The 21,651-nt window shown below is 34.2% G+C and overlaps 1 protein-coding gene across 1 annotated transcript in view; it reads right to left on the reverse strand.

The window, feature by feature from the left end:
- The window catches only part of WDR49 (WD repeat domain 49), a 155,407-nt gene that overhangs the window by 65,043 nt on the left and 68,713 nt on the right, over window positions 1–21,651 (reverse strand). Inside the window, exons 8-9 of the mRNA XM_004675382.1 lie at window positions 9,367–9,531; window positions 2,537–2,652 (exon numbers count right to left, since the gene is read on the reverse strand). Coding sequence (XP_004675439.1) covers window positions 2,537–2,652; window positions 9,367–9,531 — 281 coding nt within the window. The remainder of the gene's footprint in view (window positions 1–2,536; window positions 2,653–9,366; window positions 9,532–21,651) is intronic.

Genomic DNA, 21,651 nt, shown 5'->3' on the forward strand with positions numbered 1-21,651 from the left:
CGGGAACAGGTTTGAGAAATGTTTAGAATATAAAGTAAATACTTGACACTGTATTAATTGCAGCTCTGAAACTTAGAGAAGCATGCATGGGTAAGAGGAATGAACAATGTATTCAGTATAGAATGTTTTGAATTTGGGATTGTGATCCGACACATTCCCAGCAAGCAAATGCGTAAGTGAATTTAGAGAGCTTAGAGCAGAATATAGAAATCTGAAGTATCCACAGAATATCGCCTACCTTCCAAAATAAAGTTAAGGAGTAAGTTAAAACCCTCTGGTTTTTGTTTGTTTGTTTGTTTTTTAAGAAAGTTTAACATACTATCAATTTTCCAGTTATTTTTCCCTCTCTAAATACTAAACTATTGAAGAGCTGTCTTAGTGAACCAAACATAACCAGCGTTGACAAGTTTTCTGACTTTTTATTTTATATATAATTTATGTCATTATTCTTGTTTGTACAATGTATTCTTTCTCCTCTCATGTGTAATCCCTGCAAAATTCCCACCACCACTTCTCCTCTGCACCATCAATCTAGACCCTTGTGCTCTCTCCCAACCGCGCGTTGATCCCTCTTCCACCCCTCCCCTGCAAAATGTCTGATTATAGTTGCTTGTTTATTTTATTTTAATTTTTATAATAATTTCCCCTTAATAGTGTGTTTATATATAATTAAACATTGCTACTTTTATAATTTTAAAAATTATAAATTATAAAAATGATTGATTTTATCATTTACATTATTAAATACGGTATTTATAATTATTATTTCTACTACATTCCTTCTATAAGTGAAACCATCCAATAATATTCTTTTTTCTTTCTGTTTATTTTGGTGAGCAAAACCCCTTTCCAGCTCCATCCATATTGCTGCAAATGGCATGTTACTTCTTTCATAAATACTAATTGGTAAAATGGACACTGCAGAGATCCCACTTAAATACTAGCATAAGATTTCTGACTAAGGAAATATAATTCTTAAATGTTCTAATACAAAAGTGATATAAGATCATTGGAATGTATAGATGAAGCTTTCAGTGTCCAATTAAGGATCCAGGTCTTGACAATCTTGTGGGGATGGGAGTGTGGAGGGAGATGGGAAGAAGCCTAACTTTTACTTCTCCCATTTGAGTCATCCCAGAGTTTCCTCCCTATGAGAGAAAGTGACCATCCATCAGTTAGAACAGAATATCAGGTGTTCATTTGACCCACTTTTAGATGACTCTGTAAATTTAATCATTAAAAACTTTTCCCAATAAGTTAAAAAAAATCATTAAAATTCCTAACTATAAATAGCTAAAATATATAGCTAAGAAAGTAATATATCCAAGCTTTTACTTATACTGACTATATATATTTTTCATTGTTGTTATGCTTGAAATTTAAGTTAGGTTGGCTTGGCTATATACCCACACATCTAACCTGTTATGATATTAGAGAATTAAACATATTCATTGCCACAGGCTAATTATAGAAATGATTAAGAGCTAGTGTATTGGAGTGGATCATGATTGCTCCCAGGGATGCAAAGAAATCTTGTCATTCAAAGGTAATGATGATTGAATTCATTCTTACTGTCAAGTACAGTAGTTTTTGGTTTTTGTTTTATTTATTTTTTACTTATAGTCCCAAGTACTCCTGAAAATTAAGTTCTGTGTGGCACTAAATTTTTTAGTCTGTATGTACATATTAATGTAAGAAAAAAAGATTGCATGATTAATAAAAATATCCAGATATATACTGCTAAGTTTCTAAGTAGAAAATCTGATTTAATCCTAGCTTCAAACCATTAATATCTTTATTCTATAGTAAATAACAATCGGCAAATCATTTTCAGCTCTTGAATTTATTAACACTATATTAAAAAATCACACTTTAATTGTCCTAGGTTTGATACAGTGCATGTTTATGACCCCTTACTCCTATCATGAAAAATAGAAAATGAAAAGAAGGAAGGAAGGGGGAGGGGGGAAGGAAGGCAAACAAAGTAGCTTTCCTTATAATGAAATAAAATAATTTTTTTTTATTTTGTTCTCAGTTCACTCCTGAGAACAATGAGTGGACTGCGAAAGGCCCATTTCTGTACTGATATGAAGGAAGTACTAACACAAAATTCAGTGGGCTATTTCTCTCTTGTGCAGTAATTTAAAATAATAGGAGCAGAAGTATGCTTCTTTTACTGTTGAAGGTAGGGGATTCACACAGTAAGAATTAATTAACTATAAGATTTAGGAAGTTTTTGGAGTCAATACTCAGGAAAACACATTATGTGTTTGTCTGGAATTGTTAAAGAAAAAGTGCTTCCCAAAGTCAGGAGTAAGCTCCATAATATTTGCAAAAGCCACTCAGGCTGCAAGATTTTATCATATTGATAATTTATTCACTAAGCATTCAGTTACAAAGACACTCACCTTGGTTACCAATGAGTTAATCACACAGAATCAGTTAAGATTTCTATGTTTATTTTTCCTTTAGATTTCAATTCAAATAAAAACATTTCTCTTTTATCTTCCTCTGCTTTTGCATGAATGTATCATACCTCTCCCAGCCTGTAACCAATATTGTCTTCTTAAGAACCAGGATCTGTAAAATATCCACAACTCCCTCTTGCCCAACATTTAGAGTGTGGTGACAATATCCATTGAAGTCCCATACCTTTAAAAGAAAAATTACATTTGCCTTTAAGACCGTGGAAATTGTCTTCTTAAACTAAGTAGAACAACATTTGTGTAATAGGATTATTTTAAACTTTTTTGTTTACATTCTGAGCTAAGTTGATTCACTTAAGACCTAAAATGATTAAAGAAAATCCTCTCCCCACTTAAATTTAGTCACATAATCATCAATTTATAATCCTATCTGACTACTCTAATAATAGGTGATTCAAAGTCTATAAATTAATGTATGTTTTAAAGGGGTATATAGTAGAAACATCAGGAAGAGCCATATTTTAAATTCTGTCAAGATCCTGCCTCTTTCTTTAAGCATGCCTCTAAATTTTGATGGTCTTCTTTTAACAGATGATGTGTAATGCTCTTGGATGTCTGGAGGAATAAATATCTGAAACATGGTCATCATATAAAAGCATGCCTCATTAGTTGCATTTTACTTCACTGAATTTTGCCTATATTGCATTTTTTTTTTACAAATACTGGATTTGTGTCCAGTAACTATAATGACTCTAATTTTCCAATAGCAGATGCTTACTTTGTTTCCCTGCATCATATTTTGCAATTTATCACAATAGTTCCATTTTTTTCACTATTATTATGTCTGTTAAGATGATGTTTGATCATTCTTATTGGTGTTACTATTGTAATAGTTTTGGAACACCATGAACTGTGTCCAAAGAAGACAATGAACTTAATCACCAAGTGTCTCTCTCTCCATCTTCTATTCTCCAAAACACAGTAGTATTAAAATTTGGTCAATTAGCAACCCTACAATTATCTTTAAGTTTTCTAGTGAAAGGAAGAGTAACATGATTCCCATTTGAAATAAAAAGTGTAGAAATAATTAAGCTTATCAAGGAAAGCATGTTGACAATAAGATAAGTAGCAAACTAGGTCTCTTGAGTCAGCTAGCCAACTTGCAAATGTAAAAAAAAAAAAGTTCTTGAAGGAAATTAAATGTGATCCTGCAGTGAACACAATAATTACAAAAAAGCGAAATAGTCTGATTGCTGATATGATCATTGTTTGAGTGGTCTGGAGAAGATCAACTTGACACAGCTTTCTTTTAAACTAAAATCTAATCCAGGGCAATATAATAACTCTCTTTAATTCTGTAAAGTCTTGCAGTGGTAGGAAAGCTATGGAATAAAAGTTTGAAGCTAACAGATTCATGAGGAAAGAATTTGTCTCCATAACATAAAAGTGAAAGCCAAAGCAATGCTAATATAGATATTACAAGTTACCCAGGAGGACTAGCTAAGATAATTGCTGAAAGTGCTACATTAAACAATAGATTATTTTAATATAGACAAAACAGATTTAAAATGTAAGGTGTCATCCTTGTACCACCATGTTTATTGCTGCTCTATTTACAGTACCAAACACATGGAATCAACCCAATGCCCAAAGTAGATGACTGGATTAAAAAGATGTGGTACAAATACACAATGGAATATTACTCACTGATCAAAAAGACAAACACATGTCTTTTGCATGAACATGGATGGAGCTGGAAGGAATCATGCTTAGTAAAATAAGCCAGAAAGAAAAATACTGAATGGTTTCACTTATAGCAGGGGCATAAAGGACCAGGGGAAATAAATAATAATTAACAACTATATATCAGAGACATTTTATGTGGGTGTAGTGGGGAATGGGATCAAAAATGGAGGTGGGGGGTGATGTGAGTGCACAGGACTATGGTGATGGCACATGGGTGAACTGGTGATGGGAAGTCCATGGAGATTTTAACTGAGATGGAAAAAGGCAAAAAATGATGTAAAAATAAACTAGTATAATAATAAAAAATTTAAAGTGTCATCTAGAAATTTCATAGTTAGAAGGAAATAAATAATTGGTTTCAGTGCTTCAAAGTGAAGGCCGACTCTTATTGGGGGTTTTGGTAGTGATGACTTTCAGTTGAAGCCACTGTTTATTTAACTGAAAATCCCAGGACCCTTAAGAATTATGTTATAGCTACTCTGTCTGTAATCTATAAATGGAATGAGAAAGCCTGACTGACAACATATCTGTTTACCACATGGTTTACTAAATACAGAAGATTACTCAGAAAAAGAAGATTACTCCTTATTGACAATGTACCTGGTTACCCAAAAGTTCTGATGGAGATATACATAAAATCAATGCTGTATTTATGAACGCTAAAATAATATCTAATCAGCAACCCAGATATTAAGAAATAACATTAAAAAATACCTATTAAGAAACATTTTGTAGGGCTGTAGCTGCCAGTGGAAGTGATTCTTCTGATGGATCTGATCAAAGTCATTTTAAAATCTTCTAGAAAAGTATATCCATTCTAGATACTAAGAATTTCTGTGATTATGGTGCCCTGCTTGGTGGGTTAACAGGTTAAAGTACAGCACTGTGAAGCTGTCCATAGCCACTGTAGCACAGGTTCGGTCCCTGGCCAGGTGACCCACACCGTGTGACAGACCTCTCCTGACCAGCCTGCTGTGCCCTTCAGCAGTGCATTTCATTGGCTCTTTCTGTTCTTCTCCCCTCTGTGTCGCTGGTGAATCCTTTCACCAGCCCCCCTCCCCAAAACACACACACCTTTGCCTTGTACCTCAGGTTTTATATGCATAAATAAATAAATCTTAAAAATTATCTTTGTGATTATGAAAGTTCAAAATATATAAACAATAACAAGAGTTTGAAAGTAGTTCCAACCCTCAGGGGTAATTTAGAGGGATTCAAGACTTCAATGAATGAAATAACTGTATATATGGTAGAAATGGGAAGATAGCCATAGTTAGAAGTGGTGTTTGAAGATATGATTGAATTGCTGTAATCTCACAATAAACTTTGATGGAGGGGACTTGTTTCATACAGATGAGCAAAGAAAGTTATTTATTGGGATGGAATATATTTGGGTGAAGGTAATATAAACTAATTGTTGAAATGATAAAATAATAAGAATATTGCATAAACATTTTTTTTTACTTTTCACAAGAATGGAATATTTTTTTAATTTATGTTTTGAATGCATTTGTTTACTTTTTTAAAACATAAGATTCCCACACTCAGGTGCAGTTAATAATTTTCCCACACCAAAGTGCCCACAATCTTCCACCAAAACCCACAGTGCTCTCCTCACCCTCTCCCCACCCTTGTTCTTTTCTCTCCTTCCATCTCCTCCCCTCCGTGCGTCTTATTTAGATCACAAGGGTCAGTCCTTAAAGTTTGTCTTTGATCTTTCATTTGATGTATCTACTTTCCACATAAAAATGAAACCATTCAGTACTTATTTTTCTTCTTCTGGCTGACTTTGCCTATGCAGAAATCCGAAGAGCACAAAAACACTGATTCAAAAGGAATCCTGCACTCCTGTGTTTATTGCACAACTATTTACAATAGCCAGCATATGAAACCACCATATACAACCACAAATATCTGAATGAATCAAGATGATGTAATACATATACTGTGGAATACTACTTAGCTATCAAAAAAATAACTCAAGCCATTTGTGGAAGCACAGATGGACCTGGAAAATTTATTCTAATGCAGAAACTTAATTGATAAAAATGGTTTGAAGGGACTGACTCCAGTTCTGAAAGAAGTTATAATATGACTATAATCTATCAAACAACAAGTTACTGGAAAATATTTCAGAAATTCAGAGTCCATCAATGTGGCAAACTTCACAGTTGTCTTATTTTAGGAAATTGTTACAGCCATTCCAAAGCAGCAACTACAACTCTTTTCAAGTAAATAGCCATCGGATTCAAGGTAAGGCACTCCATCAGCAAAAAAAATTATGACTTACTCAGAGTTAAGATAATGGTTAACATTTTTAACAATAAAATATTATTTAATTAAGGTATGTACACTTTTATACATTTGATAAACTACAATATAATGCAAACAACTTTTATATGCATGAGCAAACCAAAAATTCTTGTAATAAATTTTACTGAAATGTTTCCTTTATTGCCTTGATCTAGAACCAAACCCAAAGTATTTTTGAGGCATCCTGTACTGGATATTACATTTTTAACCAATAAAATAGCCTATTGATAGTGGATGACAGCTTCTATCTACTCTATAAGCTCATTTAGCTATAGCTCATTTAGCTATATATATATATATATATTTTTTTTTTTTCTCAGAGACTCGAGTGAAGGCCTTTGCCTGATGGGTATACTTAGAGAGAGAACATTAGGCCACCAGTAGTTAACACTAAGTTCTACTATGAAACATTATGTGTGTATCATATACAAAGGGAAAGTTGGCACTGTCTATTTGAATTGAAATCCATTAACTGTTTGACTCAAAAGTTCAACTTTTAGAAAGTATCACATGGAGATGCTTATAAATGAGAAATGACATATTTTGAAAAATAACCCTGAAACAAAAACTAAAGCATTTTAATCAATCTAATTGGTCATTAAAAGGCACTGAATACCAGAATATGGAATATTTATGCAGCAGCATATCATGTGGGCATTAACAAGAATGAGTCATCGCATTAAATAAACTCTGACAAACATGTACCAGCTATACATGGTTGAAAACTTGTACACATGCTAAGAAAACTCAAGCAAGTTGCATTATCTCCTTGGGTTTCGTATTCCATTCTTGTAAAACTGGGATAACAATAGTACCAACTACCTAGATGAGCATGTATGGGTAGAGAGATGAGGATGGTGTGAGGGAGATGTGTGTAAAATACTTAGAAAATTCCTGGTAAGTGTACAGTGAAAGTTAGATAAATGTTATTATTAATATTTGCATTCATAACAATGTCTAAAAAGAAAAATGTAAAATGCAGAAAAGCATGTGCAGTGAACTGACTGAAAAACAATACACTTGGACTGACAGGATGCAAAAGAAATCAGTAACAGTTACAACCCCAAGGGAGAAACTGGGGACAGAAATAAGAAACAGACATTCTTCTCACTCTTTTTTTTACATCTTTTTTACATTCCAAATTGTATGGTATTCAAGCATTAAATATTTAAAACATTAAGTGCTTTTAAAACAAACACTACAAAATCATGATAAATAGAGCAATACTTTTAAGTCTTTGATTATATAAGTAACAGTTTGAGATTATAAATATAGATGCTATTGGAAAATATCTTTGTGCTTGCTTCTTAATCGAATATGGACAGAGCAGCTCAACCTTGATTTATGCATCTTATACTGAAGTTGCCAAATTTCAAAATCCTATTTTGACAAAGATAAATGTGCCTTCAAAAACTGTGAGTATACTAGTAAATTCACGTTAACTTTAACACATCAAGGTTTGAGCTAAGATGTTGAAAAGTATAGATTGATTCTCTTTAACTATATCACTTAGATATTCTGTACATGGGTCTTACCATGCTCCCCTAAAGGATGCCCACAGATATGTTTTGTAAAGATCTAAGTGTTCCCAAATCTTTAAAATTTCCTTGGTAAAACTAACAAGTGTATCTCACCCTCTATAACCACTCCCCAAGTTTTATTATTTAATTCAGTCTAATACCTGAATATTGGTAACTGGAATACTCATGTGTCATTTTTTGCCTGAGATACTGTATATTACTTTAGTTCCAGTTACTCATATTTTATTCTACTCTGTTTTGGAGATTGGAATTGCCCCATTACCTTTATATAACTTTGCAGGTTTCCCATCAACTAGGCTGAAACACAAGCTTAAAGTCTAGACCCCTTACAATTAATTAACCTTGCCAATCATCTTCTATGGATTTGCAGAGATTCTCCCTGTAACCTGCAATTGCCATTCTGGAATTTTCCTGAATAATTGCCCTTCATTTCCATAACTTTCTAGCTACATATCCAGAGAACTTTCTATTACCATCCCTGCAGCCTCCTTGAATGTATCACATGCCTGCATAACCTAATGCATAACCTCTGGAACTATTTATGACAAAACTCTGAGAACCAGTCAAATTTTGAGTAGAGAATTCCCTTCTGTTGCCTCAAGGTATTTATTATTAGCCATAGAGGCACCTCATTACTTTTGGAGTCCAGGGAAGCCCAGAAGATTCACTGATAGATATGATTTCAGGTAGCAAATAGTTTGTTTTGTATAAAAATTTGGTCATTTTTGAAAACTAAAATGTTACCTTCCTCCCAAATTAAATTAGTAATAGCTACAAAGTAATACATCTAGAAGCATAGAATAGTGTTACTTTAGGAAGGGTAATGAATCAGATTGTTTTCCTACTACCCTTCATGATTTCACGTAAACTTACATAAAAGTACATATCAGAAAATGAGTTGATTTTACAATTGATTCATTTTCCAAAATTTGTACATCTATGAAATCTTTAAAAGTTTTCTAGCTGCACTGATTTTTAATTGTATTAACTGAAAGAATAAATAAATAAAAGACTAGATGCATTAGCTGAAGCATGTGAGAATTATTCAGGACTCATTCCCTAAAGTGCTCCTCTAACCAGAACACTGAAAAAGACTTTCTGAAATAAGTAAGCCAAGTTATTCTTATCTTGAATAATTTATTTAGAAATATAAGTTATTCATTTCCCACAGAGATTTATATTCCTAACAACTTTGTTTTTAGTTGGATGGGTCATTTATTTCTTCTTATATTTTCTCATCTTCTTGTAAAACCAAAAAGGCAAAAACAAATATAGTTACTGTGCCTTATTTCCCAACATAGCCCTCATAACTGGATAGAAAAGCATCACCACGTTCACACCTTTACAGTTCCATCTGTGCTGCCAGTCAAAAGCCTTGTTTCATTTGCATCAAGGGCCATCGTGCTGATTTCTGCGTTGCCGTGGCAACCAGTAAACTGTTTAATTTTCTGCCCAGTGTCTATCATCCAGAAGGTAACGGTTGACCCTGCGTCAGAACTGATCACCTAAGAGAAAATAACACTGGAGAGAAATTATATAGTCCCAGAAGCAAACACTTTTATTTTAATACATAAAATATCTAGCTTGTGTTTCCACCACTGAGATTCCTCAGCAACTAGAGACATTTTTGCAATGTGTTTTCTTTTTGTTAAGCTAATAACATTTCAGTTTTGAGCCAAAAACTGAAGTAAATCAAGTCGCAATTCTCTTTATCATACAAGAGAGAAATCTTCTTTCCTTACCCTCCACTCACCTCAGTGTCTAGAGGTCATTCTTAAAATATATCCAATGGAAAATAAATTCATAAGTCTGGCATTTAGATGAAAAAATTGATTTTATTAGTCATCGTATTCCAACACTATTTTCTATATGAAAAGAAACATTTTATTATATCCCAGCTTTCATTTAGCATTCAGAGAGGAATGTACTTGTAGCCTTTATAAACAATTAATTTCAGTAATTTGTTAGAGCTATCACATTTAATGTCACTAATCCCTTTCTTTGGTGTTTCTTATGTAACTGTGTATACTTCTATAGCTAAAACAATTGTTGATGTTTGTTGAACACAGGAAGCTTATGTTAATTGGCATATACACATAGGGATGAAGGCAGTAAGATGAAATTAAAATATATATGGAAGGAAATAATATATATTGTAGTCCAACAGTGAAAAATTTCATAGGAAAAAAATTGACTGCTAACTTAAATCCTAGGTTTTAGCAGCCTTGAAGATATTTATCAACTAAAACCACTCCACTAGTAAGATTTTGGGGCCTAAAGGAATGAAAAGAAAACACTAAATATACAGAAATGCAGATAAAAAGTTACCTGAAGCTATTCAGAGTCTGAAAAACTTAAAGCAGGTCTTTATCTGTTCAGGTATTTATTAACGTTTTATAAATGAAAAATTATAAAGAACATTAACATGTAACATCAGTGTCACATTTTCATAGTCAAATGGGTTAAAGTTGACCAAATGTGTGTTCAGATGGCTGGGAAGGCTGGATGTCATACATCTAGACATTCATTCATTCATTCATTCATCCGTCTCCACCCACTGACATCTATCTACCCGATGCCTAAAACCATGGTGACAGATGGACTTCAGTATTAAATAACTTCCCTCAAGGAGTCCATAAGGTAGTCTTATATATTAAAATTATCTGTAGAACTTAAAAAAAAAAAATACTACTTCATACCAGTCTGAAGACTCACACAAGCTATTTAAAATGGCACATAGTGAATTGGTGTTGGGACGCCCCCAGGGATTATAACCAAGATTAAAAAAAAATGTACAAAATGAAGAATGATGTAAAAACACATACTTAAAAAAGAAAAATAAATATGGGCTTGGGTTAAGACTACTGATTTAAATGGAAACATAGACAGAACATAAATAGATGCCAACAGTGTTACATGTTTAGCTCAATCACCCCTGGGTGCTGGGGGTAGAGAGGAGAATCCAAAATCCATCTCACTGGGGTTGGAGATATGAAGAAAAAGGGAAAGAGATCCAATCTGGTATTGAATGTAGGAACATATAGTTTGTGAGTACCATTCTCCTTACACTTTCTGTATTGTTTAATCTTTATAAAAGCTCTATAAAGTGTTACCACATTCATTTTACTAGTGATATAAAATTGAAATGCTAATTAGCTAGGTACTGTCCCCAGATTAACATAATGAGGCTTGAAACCTGGGTTGTCTTTGATAGACACATCATAAGCTTTCCTTTATTCAAGCATAGTATCTCCGATAATTAAAGTGTGCTTAAGAGAAAACTTGACGAATATTTTAAGCACAAGAAACAATAAGATATTTAATGGAGCCAGAGTACAGAATGTTTTGATAGTACGGATGGTGAAATATCAGGTGAGGAAGCAAGCTGATGAGATATTTTAAATCGCTGAGGAGCAATGCTGGAGTTCTGTGAGTAATATGCTAAAGTTCTTTTTACTGGGAAAAGGCCCATAACACCTTTTGGGTTGTCAGGAGACCACATTTTTGACTAAAAATAAAATTAAGAACAATCTCATAGTGGTGTTTGTTGTTTGATTTGTGATGATACCTCTGGCAGCACTGTGGAGGATAAAACAGTTGTAGGAAGGATTTGAAGGCCACTGATATCGTCAGGTCAGAGATGTTCACCTAAATAAGCAGTTGCAGAGATAATACAGAGAGAGGGAAAAGTGCCACAAACAGGCAAGATGACTCAGCATGGAAATGATTGTAGATTTTATCGCCTTATATTAGAACTTTTAATTAGGTAACTTCTTAATAACGTAAAACTATGTCTATATTTGTGACATACTTTCTATTTTTTTTATTTTTATTTTTATTGTTTTGATTTTTAAAAAACAGGTATATTAGGAAAAGGAGAAAGAAAAACAAATACCCTGAACAACCACAGGTTATCAGGGAGCTGCTTCTGCTGCTGCTTTGCAAAAGGAAAAGATTTGTGAAAATACTGCTATACATTCTCTCAGTAAAATAAAAATAACATGTATTGAATTACTGTTGTTATATGATATTATAATTTCTAGAACCTGATCTTTGATATAATGTGATATAACAATGTAATTATCTTTCCATGTAACTGATAAATTCTATTTGTATTTGAATATGCACTGTGTATGGTGGTTAAGAGCATTTGGTGTAGAAACAGGAAACCTGAATGCTATTATGTGGTCTTGAAATATTATTTAACTACTCTAAGCTTCAGTTTTACCACCTGTCATCTAGAGAGAATTATAGTAACTACCTTGAATCACTTTTAAGAGTTTAAAAATTACTAATATTTGGAAAGCATTTAGCATAGTGCACATAATAAATAAATAAGATGAACATTAGTTATTTCATTATTTTCCTGAAGTGTTACTAGTCTGACCTCTTTCTTGAGCTCACACCACTCTGAATAGCACCACCACATTTTAACCAGTGAGCTAACCTGGCTCCTTCATATTGTTTTTAATATCCAAATCATTATAAGAGAAATGCTAATGATCTTGGTTTCTTCCAAATGTGAGAATGAATGTAGACAATTACAGTTATAGAAACTAGATTTTTAGATACACACTGAAATTTGATATTATGGCATACTTGTGAATGTCTCACATAATAGCTTAATAATTTGAAATGTACTCATTAAGGACACAGTTATGAAAACATATAATTTTCATGCATGAATGAAAGTTTTGATAATGTTCTTTGAATCACAGTTAAAATGTTGTAAAGGATTTTATTGTTTTTATTAAAAACACATTTTGGTAGGGATTTATGGATGCTTTAGTGGTAGATGTAGTAGTAGTGTGGTAACATATATCTGAGTATTTCTGAAAATACACAATTTGTAAACCAATGTTACCTTAATAGAAAAATTAAATATTTTTAAAAAATATTTATTGAGGGGCCCTCCCTGGTGGCGCAGTGGGTTAAAACACAGCACTAAGAATCTAAAGCTGCTTCCGTATGAGTTCAATTCCCGCTTGCCCCGGAGGTGACCACATGGTGTGGCAGACCTCTCCTGACCCACCCACTGCTCCCCTCAGCAGTGTACTTTGTTGATCTGCCTGTTCTGTTCCCCGCTCTGTCTCTGATGAAGCCTCTCACCGCCCCTGAGCCTCTGGCCTGTACCCCAGTTCTGTATGCACAAATAAATAAATCTTTAAAAAAAATTTTTTAACATTCATTTTATACTAAATTTATTGAACATTTATTTTATACTAAATATAACAATACTAAAATATGAGTATTCCCTAATAGAAACAATGGGGGAAAAAAATCTGTATTCAAAGCTGTCCTGATATCACCCACATTACAAAGTATCTGTTTCTCCATGTACTTCTATGTAGCATAGACATTCAATCAAGTATTAGTAACTGCCATGTTTTGCTGCTTTGCTGTCTCCTTCCTCTGCTCACCACACCATTCATCAGTTTTTAGCACCTATCTCTGACTATTTAACATTTTCTCATGAAATATGAATCAATTGTGACAATAGCATATAGCAAGTCAGCTTTTATTTTATGGCAAACTGCCTTACCATTCAGTGCTAAAGGAAACATGTGCTAAAATTTTTTCTTTAAATAGTCACAAACATATAACTAGTACTAACTGGAATCTAGTCTCACTATGACAAAACAGAGTTCAAGAATGACAAGATAGGTGAAACCACTTTAAATTCAAGTTGCAAAGGAGGGCAAGTAGCATCATTTGACAGATATGGGGGTTAGACGACATACGGGAGGGCCTTGACTTTTAGAAGTCTGTTTTTATGGTAATAAAGCCCAGATATAAGCAAATGAAATCATTTTTATATCCCGTATTTTGATACCAAGTTTCTTTAAGTTTTCAGTTCAGTTCTAGCTAAACTTATTAAATAAACCTCTAGCCCATGAGAACAGTGGCAGTTTTCAAAGTAGAAATTGCACTGTCCTAATAACCGCACTTTGGTGCAAATGGCCTTATGAGAAAATTGTTCTGAAGACAGCGTGTTCCACCTTATGTACCTGAGTTAATGACTGTTGAAGAATATATGGGTCTTTTTGTCTCTCTCATTTGAAGCTGTCACAAATAATCAAACAATTCTAAGAGATGTGAGGCTGTATTCATGTCTCCTAATTGTCTTCTAGCTAGTGTAACAACAGTAGACATTTTAGTTTTCTTATATGCAACCCAAGTCATGGGTCTAAGCAAGAAGAGGAATCCAAAATCACACAACAGATTATCACTGGCTTTCAAAGGATTAGAACATTTGATTTAATTACTATTTATAATATAAATTTTTAAGTTCCCACAATATAAAACATGCTTACTTCTTTATTTCACTTGTGTCAAATCTTTAGAAGTTGCAACAAATAATATTTCAACAAATAATATGGGGAGGACAATGATAATATTTCAGTTTACTGTTACAAGAGACTCAAATATTTTAAGGCAGACTTTCTCCATTATAAATATTATTTATCAGATATCACCTCTTTTAGATCTGTAATTTCTTTTTAATATGTATGTGTTCTTTCAAAATAGTCCCTGAATTTATTGAACTGCTAAAATATATATGGCACAGTATCTAGGTATTGGGGATAGAATATTAAAGCGTCCTGACTTATACTTAATGAGGAATAAGGGAGAGATGCAACCAGATGCAAAAACTGAATAGAAAAGAAAAACATAGTTAGTGGTAATAAGCACTATGGTGAAAGTATTGAGAAAGAAGTAGAGATCACTGGGCATGGGTGCAAACCGAGGCACTCTGGGGACGCATCCCATATGCATAATGTGAAGAAACAGGTGGCAGAGGTGAAGGAGTGAGACATGGGAAAACCCAAATAAAGACAGTTTCAGGCAAAGGACACAACATTGTGAGGGCCCTGAAGCAGAGCAAACTTGGCTTGTATTAGAACGAGCAAGGAAGCCAGACAGACCTACCTAAGCGTTGTGAGTGAGGGAAGAAGTTCCATATTGTGATTGTATGTGCATGTATTTGAAACACTCCAAATATCTCCAAGTACCCAGATTAATTAAGGGATAATATCAGAAATCTATCACTTCCCCTTTTATGGCTAATATTTATGTAGCTTCTACTGCTATTTAGTTCTATGCGCCTTTCTAGATAATATTCCTTGTCTTTAGTGAAAAATCTACAAGTTAGGAATTATCATTTCTATTTTATAGAGAAGAAAAGAATTGCTCTGTGAAATTAAAAAACTTGCTCAACATAAAATTTAGGGACTCTCTCTGGCTCTAAAACCGTCATACTAAACAACAATAACAAAAAAAGCTAAAAAATTATTACTTCAGGGCCCTCTCTGGTGGAGTAGCAGGTTAAAGCACAGCACTAAGAAGCTAAAGCGACTTCATTATCAGTTTAATCCCACCTCAGAGGTGATCCACATGGTGCAGCAGATCTCTCTTGACCCACCCACTGCTCACCTCCTCAGTGTATTTCATCAAACTGCCTGTTTGTTCCCCACTCCGCCTCTGGTGAATCCTCTCACCACCCTGCACTTCTGGTCTGTACACCAGTTCTTAATGCATAAATAAATAAATATTTTAAAAAAAATTTACTTCTGGCCCTCCCTGGTGGCACAGCGGGTTAAAGCACAGCACTAAGAAGCTTAAGCCATGTCCCGCCTGCCCCAGAGGTGACAACATGGCGCGGCAGACCTCTCCTTACCCGCCTGCTGCTCCCCTCAGCAGTGTACTTCGTCGATCTGCCTGTTCTGCTCCCCATTCTGTCTCTGGTGAAGCTTCTTGCCACCCCTGCACCTCTGGCCTGTACCCCAGTTCTGTATGCACAAATAAATAAATCTTAAAAAAAAATTACTTCAAAAAGTAATTAAAAATGCATTGGAGTTCCAGTTATTGGCTTTAGTGTAAAGAGCTGAGAAGCTGTTTCTCCATCCAAACAAGTTAAATGTTCAACAAACTGAAAATGAACAACTCTTTTTGCAATAATATGATAAAAGAGATCACAGGAAAAATTGCAAATTGCTTACTTAAGAGACTAATCAGAGTCAGAAAGCCAAAACTTAACAGAGCAGAAGTTCATGAACTAAAAACTATAAGTTAAATAGTGTCAAGATAAGAAAATCACAACTGTAATTGATGAACTGGTGGAGATTCAAAGTGGATGAATCTGAAAGCAAAAATTTCTAGGGGGAAACAGTGTTCAAAGGACCCCCATATTTTTATGAGCTGTATCTTGAAGATATCAGTCAGGATCTCACTGTAAGTGTTGGTGGCAAATCCCTTCATGCTTTGGCAATAGGAAGGTAAAAGGAGTTATTTTGAAATATGTCAGAGAATTCTGTCTTTTAAACAAGGTTTACCCTCAGAAGAAACTATTTAACAAGACTTTAACCTGCTGGGATTTTTATCTGAATTTAGCTGTGATGAGAGACAAGACATACCCAACTCCAGCTAGCTCTAGGCTTCCTGTTCCCCTGAAGGGTGGGAAACAACTGAGAAGCATTTGTGAAGTTCACAATCCAAAGACGGTGGCTCATATGAGATCAAAACCTAACTGTAGGCCAATAGAATGCTTTACTTGCAAGAACTACCCCCGACATAACTAAAGAATTATATATAGCAATTTCACTTGCCCTTCTACAAAACAGATCTGAACACACATAGAAGCCAACAATGGCCAAAATAAATGAAGCAATAATTAAAATACCTTCACCTCTGCAAAAATGAAAATAATTTAACTGTCTTGTTGATCTGCCTGTTCTGCTCCCCACTCTGTTGCTAGTGAATCCTCTCACCACACCTAGCTTATACCCCATTTTCTATATGCATGCATAAATAAAATATTTTAAAAATAAATAAAATAAAATAGAAGACTGAGAAATCAAATACAAAATGAATAACAAAATGAATAACAATGTCAGAAAGAAAATAAGGAAATCCTCAGTAATAAAATGGGCACACGAAGTATGTAACAGATAGAAAAATAAGCTCTCAAAAGGGTTCTAACAAGGTGAGAATCCAAGAATCCAAACACAAAATGAGAGATTATATATACCTAACAGAGAGTTCAGACCTACTGTAATAAAAAAGAAAAATCTCAAAGACATAGAAGAAAACTCAGAATCATGTCAAAGTAATGAGAACTCAGAAAGTCAAAAAATACAAGAAAACACAGAAAAATTAATCAAAAAGATAGTACAATTAAAAAAAATAACGAGTTCAGAAATACAATTAATGAACAGTCAGCAGAAATTAAAGAGTTAAATAAAAAATAAAAATCCAGATGCTCAGGTATTCTAGAGAAATATATGTAAATAGAATATATCAAAAGGAGGATTGAATCTGTGTCTTTGAAGATAGTAGTGCAATAAGAATCAAGTTATTTGAAGAGGAAGATATGAGCTACAAAAATAATTGAGGCAATTTGAGAAATATCTGACACCATTAAGGAAACCAAAATCAGAATAGTTGATATCCAACAAAGGTAGGAAGGATCTTATTAGAGGAAATAATGAAGGAAAGAATGCCTTACCTAGAGGAGTAATAAAACTATATCTGAAAGAACACCTGGTTTCCTAAATGTAAAGTAGTTACACCAAGATTTTTTTTTTCTGCATTTAGAAGGCAGTGAAAAAAAATTTTTAATAATATAACAGTTTAGGCCCTCCCTGGTGGCGCAGCAGGTTAAAGCACAGCACTGAGAATCTAAAGCCGCTTCCACATGAGTTCGATTTCCGCCTGTCCAGGAGGTGACCACATGGCGTGGCAGACCTCTCCTGACCCGCCCGCTGCTCCCCTTAGCAGTGTACTTCCTCGATCTGCTTGTTCTGTTCCCCACTCTGTCTCTGGTGAAGCCTTTCATCACCCCTGAGCTTCTGGCCTGTACCCCAGTTCTGTATGCACAAATAAATAAATCTTAAAATAATAATAATAATAACATAACAGTTTATTTTTACATCATTTTGTACAGTTTTTTTTTTTCATCTCAATTGTAATCCCCTTGGGTTTCCCATCAAAGTAGAAAAAAATCCAGAAAAAAATTAACTAAGGAAATAGAGCCAGTAAGCTAGAGAAAATAATATAACAAGTGATAATAACTCTAAATGTAAATGACTTAAAGTACATATCGAAAAAGCATGGATCAGGTGAGTGAATTAGAAAATACAATCCAACTTTCTATTGTCTCTAAGAAGGCCATCTGAACTATGAAGATAAACATACCCTCAAAGAAAGTGGTTGGAAAACAATCATACAAGGATATGGAACCCCACAAAGTACATGAAAAAACATAGACTTCCAGCTAAAAAATGACAAGAGACCGATGGATACTATATAATGATTAAGGGATCCATGTATGTGAAGGGATCGATATATATCAAGACAACTATTAACAAACCTGAAGATAGACATTTCAGCAATGCAAAGTGGTAGGAAATCTCAATATTCCACTGACATAAATCAACCAGAGAGAAACAACAGATTTACATAGGAAATTAAAGGATATGGACCTACCACATACACCCCAGAAAAGCTAAATGCACATTCTTCTCAATATGAAATATCTTCCAGGATAGATGACATGTTCAGTAATGAACAAGTATCAATTAATTCATGCAGAAGGTAATCATATCTAGTGTCTTTTCTAATTACAGTGGTATTAAATTAGGAACAACAAATGAAGAAAGCCAGATAAACCTCTCATAGGTAGAAACTGAACAACATGCTATGAAATGATAACTGGGTTAATAAGGAAACTAAAGTAAAATTTAAAAATACCCAGAGGCAAATGAAAGTTGAGACACAATCCAAAAACTATGAGATATAGTGAAAAAAAAAGAGAGAGAGAGAGAGTACTAAGAGGGAAATAATTAACAATACAGGCTTATATCAGATTAAAAAAATCTGACCTTCGGGCCCTCCCTGGTGGCCCAATGGGTTAAAGCACAGCACTAAGAAGCTAAAGCCACTTCAGCATGAGTTCAAAGATTCCAGTCCCGGAGGTGACCCACATGGCGCGGCAGACCTCTCCTGACCCGCCCGCTGCTCCCCTCAGCAGTGTGCTTCGTCGATCTGCCTGTTCTGCTCCCCACTCTGTCTCTGGTGAAGCCTCTCACCGCCCCTGAGCCTCTGGCCTGTACCCCAGTTCTGTATGTATAAATAAATAAATCTTTAAAAAAAAATGCTGACTATTGCTGAACACAAAAAAAATAATCTACCACAGTATACAATAAATAAATAAATAAATAAATAAAATAAACATAGTATCACCCTAACACATTGGGAAAGTAGTAGCATGGTAACTAGTGTCCGCCCAGTGTAGCTCCAAGGAAGGAGTTCCATAGTGCCACTCTTGCTGCTCCGGTTGACACGACCCCATGGGGAATAATATTTTCACTCTTTTGTTCTTCTCATGAAAACAGAAATCCTCTGAAATATGTTGATAGTTAAACCAGTTACTTAAGTAAGCCCTACATAAAAACAAAGTGATCTAACTTTCAGAAAACAAAGGATGTCTGTACGCTTGAGGTTTAGGACATGTGTATGTATTGCTTTTTAAATAAGCATGTGGGAGCATGTGTGTATAGGCATATTCATGTGTATGTTGGGGTAACCTCTAAAGGTTTGGGTGCACTGTGTATCACCATCAAGTTTTCCTAACCTCCACTGACAGGTTACCAAGTACAGCTGTGAGTGGGCCAATAACTAAATACCTTAAGAGAAGGAAAGACACCTAAATTTCAGCAGCAACGGGCAGGTAAAATGAATGTTTTCATTAGTGTTTGTCTAAGCCTGTTCAAAAGAGAAATGTATTGATTTTGCCCTAAATCCAAGCACTAAAGAAGCAAAGTGTCTTGTAGGCATAAATTTTTCTCAAGTTTGTCCAATATACTTATCCGGTTTTTACAATTACACAGAAAACTATCAGTTGAATTGATATTTTCTCAAATATCTCAAAGTTGGTATGCAGGAAAAAGGACAGGAGATGATAACCCAGCCCCAATTTTAATGAATGATTTTGTGTTATGTATCCTAGGATAGAGAATTGGTCCTCAAAAAGCAGTACGACTGTGGGTAAATGAAAGTTCAGTCTTCAAATCAGCATAGCCAGCATCTCATGTTGGAATCCTGCACCCTCCATTAAGGATTTCAGAAGTCCCGCTGGAAGACAGCAGGCAGATACTGTCTGACATGTCCCCTAAAGGGGCTATCTCTGTAATTATATGTTAACTCTCAGAGATTAGATGAAATGGTAGGTTTCTGGGAGATAATTTTTTCCATCATATTATCTAATTTTCATGCCTTTTAACCTAGAAACTCATACCTTAGTATTTACCCCAGAGAAATAAAATCATTCATGTAAATATATTTATGCTACAAAAAGCCATAAAACAAAATTCTCATCAAGGCAAATAGATCAGTAAATTATGATTTACACATGGGATAATGTGCCGACTTTCAAAAATAATGAAGTAGATATTTTGGTGCAAGTAAATATACTCCAATGTATTAATGAATAAAAAAACAGGTTACAGAATTATATTTATGTAAAAGTCTATGAATACAGATTTTAGAACATGTGATGCTTCAGCAATACTTAGTTGCTTATTTGAACTTAGCAACTTAAACTAACTTAGCTTTCCTGCATTGATTTGATTTCTAACAGTAAGCATGTAATATTTCACTGAAAGAAATTATTTAAAGAACAAAACAGTAAACATCATGCCTGTCAAAATGTGATGATTCCTTAGACAGATAGCATGATTACAATGTGCCTAGATGCAAAACAAATTGAAACATTACTCATTCTGCAAAAACAAATAATCCCACATCGTTAGGTGAGCTGTGATGGTAACAAATTTTATCTATTCCAGTTCACATGATATCGAGAAATACAATTTTAAAGGTTTCTAACATTTATGGGGTTTTCAGAGAATTTTCATTTAAGACTATAGGCAATATAGTTCATTCAAACTGCCTTCAAGATAGTGCATTTCTTCAGCTCTTTCAAAAGAGTTTCATTCCAGGGACTCCCTCATTTCATCCCAACTTGTTTTGCACTCAGCTGTGAGGGGAAGCTTTGTCAGCTGAAATAAACCATATGGTCCCTAAAAAGCTCTGCAGAGCTTAACATCACTTTCTTAGATTAGAATACCATAGTATATCAAAAGGCTGCAAGATAAAAAAAGTCACAGAAAAGTCATAGAATGTGCAAAAGGTACTTTTGCATGGAGATTATGTCATGTCCCCGTAAAACCTGATTAAAATGAAATAATAATGAAGTTTCAGCAACATATTGAAATGACAACAACAGAAGGGAAATCTTACAATAAACTAAAATAAGTGGAAATATAAAGATGCATGTATATGTATCTTTTTTATTTCTCACATATATAGATATATCTGTATATATCTATATATATATATAGTACCATGTTAACATTTTAAATTGAGAATTGTTGAAACCACTACAAAAGCACACATTCCTTTAGCCATCAGAGAAAAGTATTCTAAAGACCATGATGTAGCTCCTAGAAAACTCCACTCTACAATTATAAGACAGTGGGAATGCAAAAATAAAGGCAAACAACAAATGTATATCATGATGAAAATAGTTTTGCCCTCACAGGGTCTCCCTGTGAGGATCTGAGTCC

Source organism: Condylura cristata, unplaced genomic scaffold (genome assembly GCF_000260355.1).
Source record: "Condylura cristata isolate star-nosed mole 26May11 unplaced genomic scaffold, ConCri1.0 scaffold00003, whole genome shotgun sequence".
Taxonomy (NCBI): Eukaryota; Metazoa; Chordata; class Mammalia; order Eulipotyphla; family Talpidae; genus Condylura; species Condylura cristata.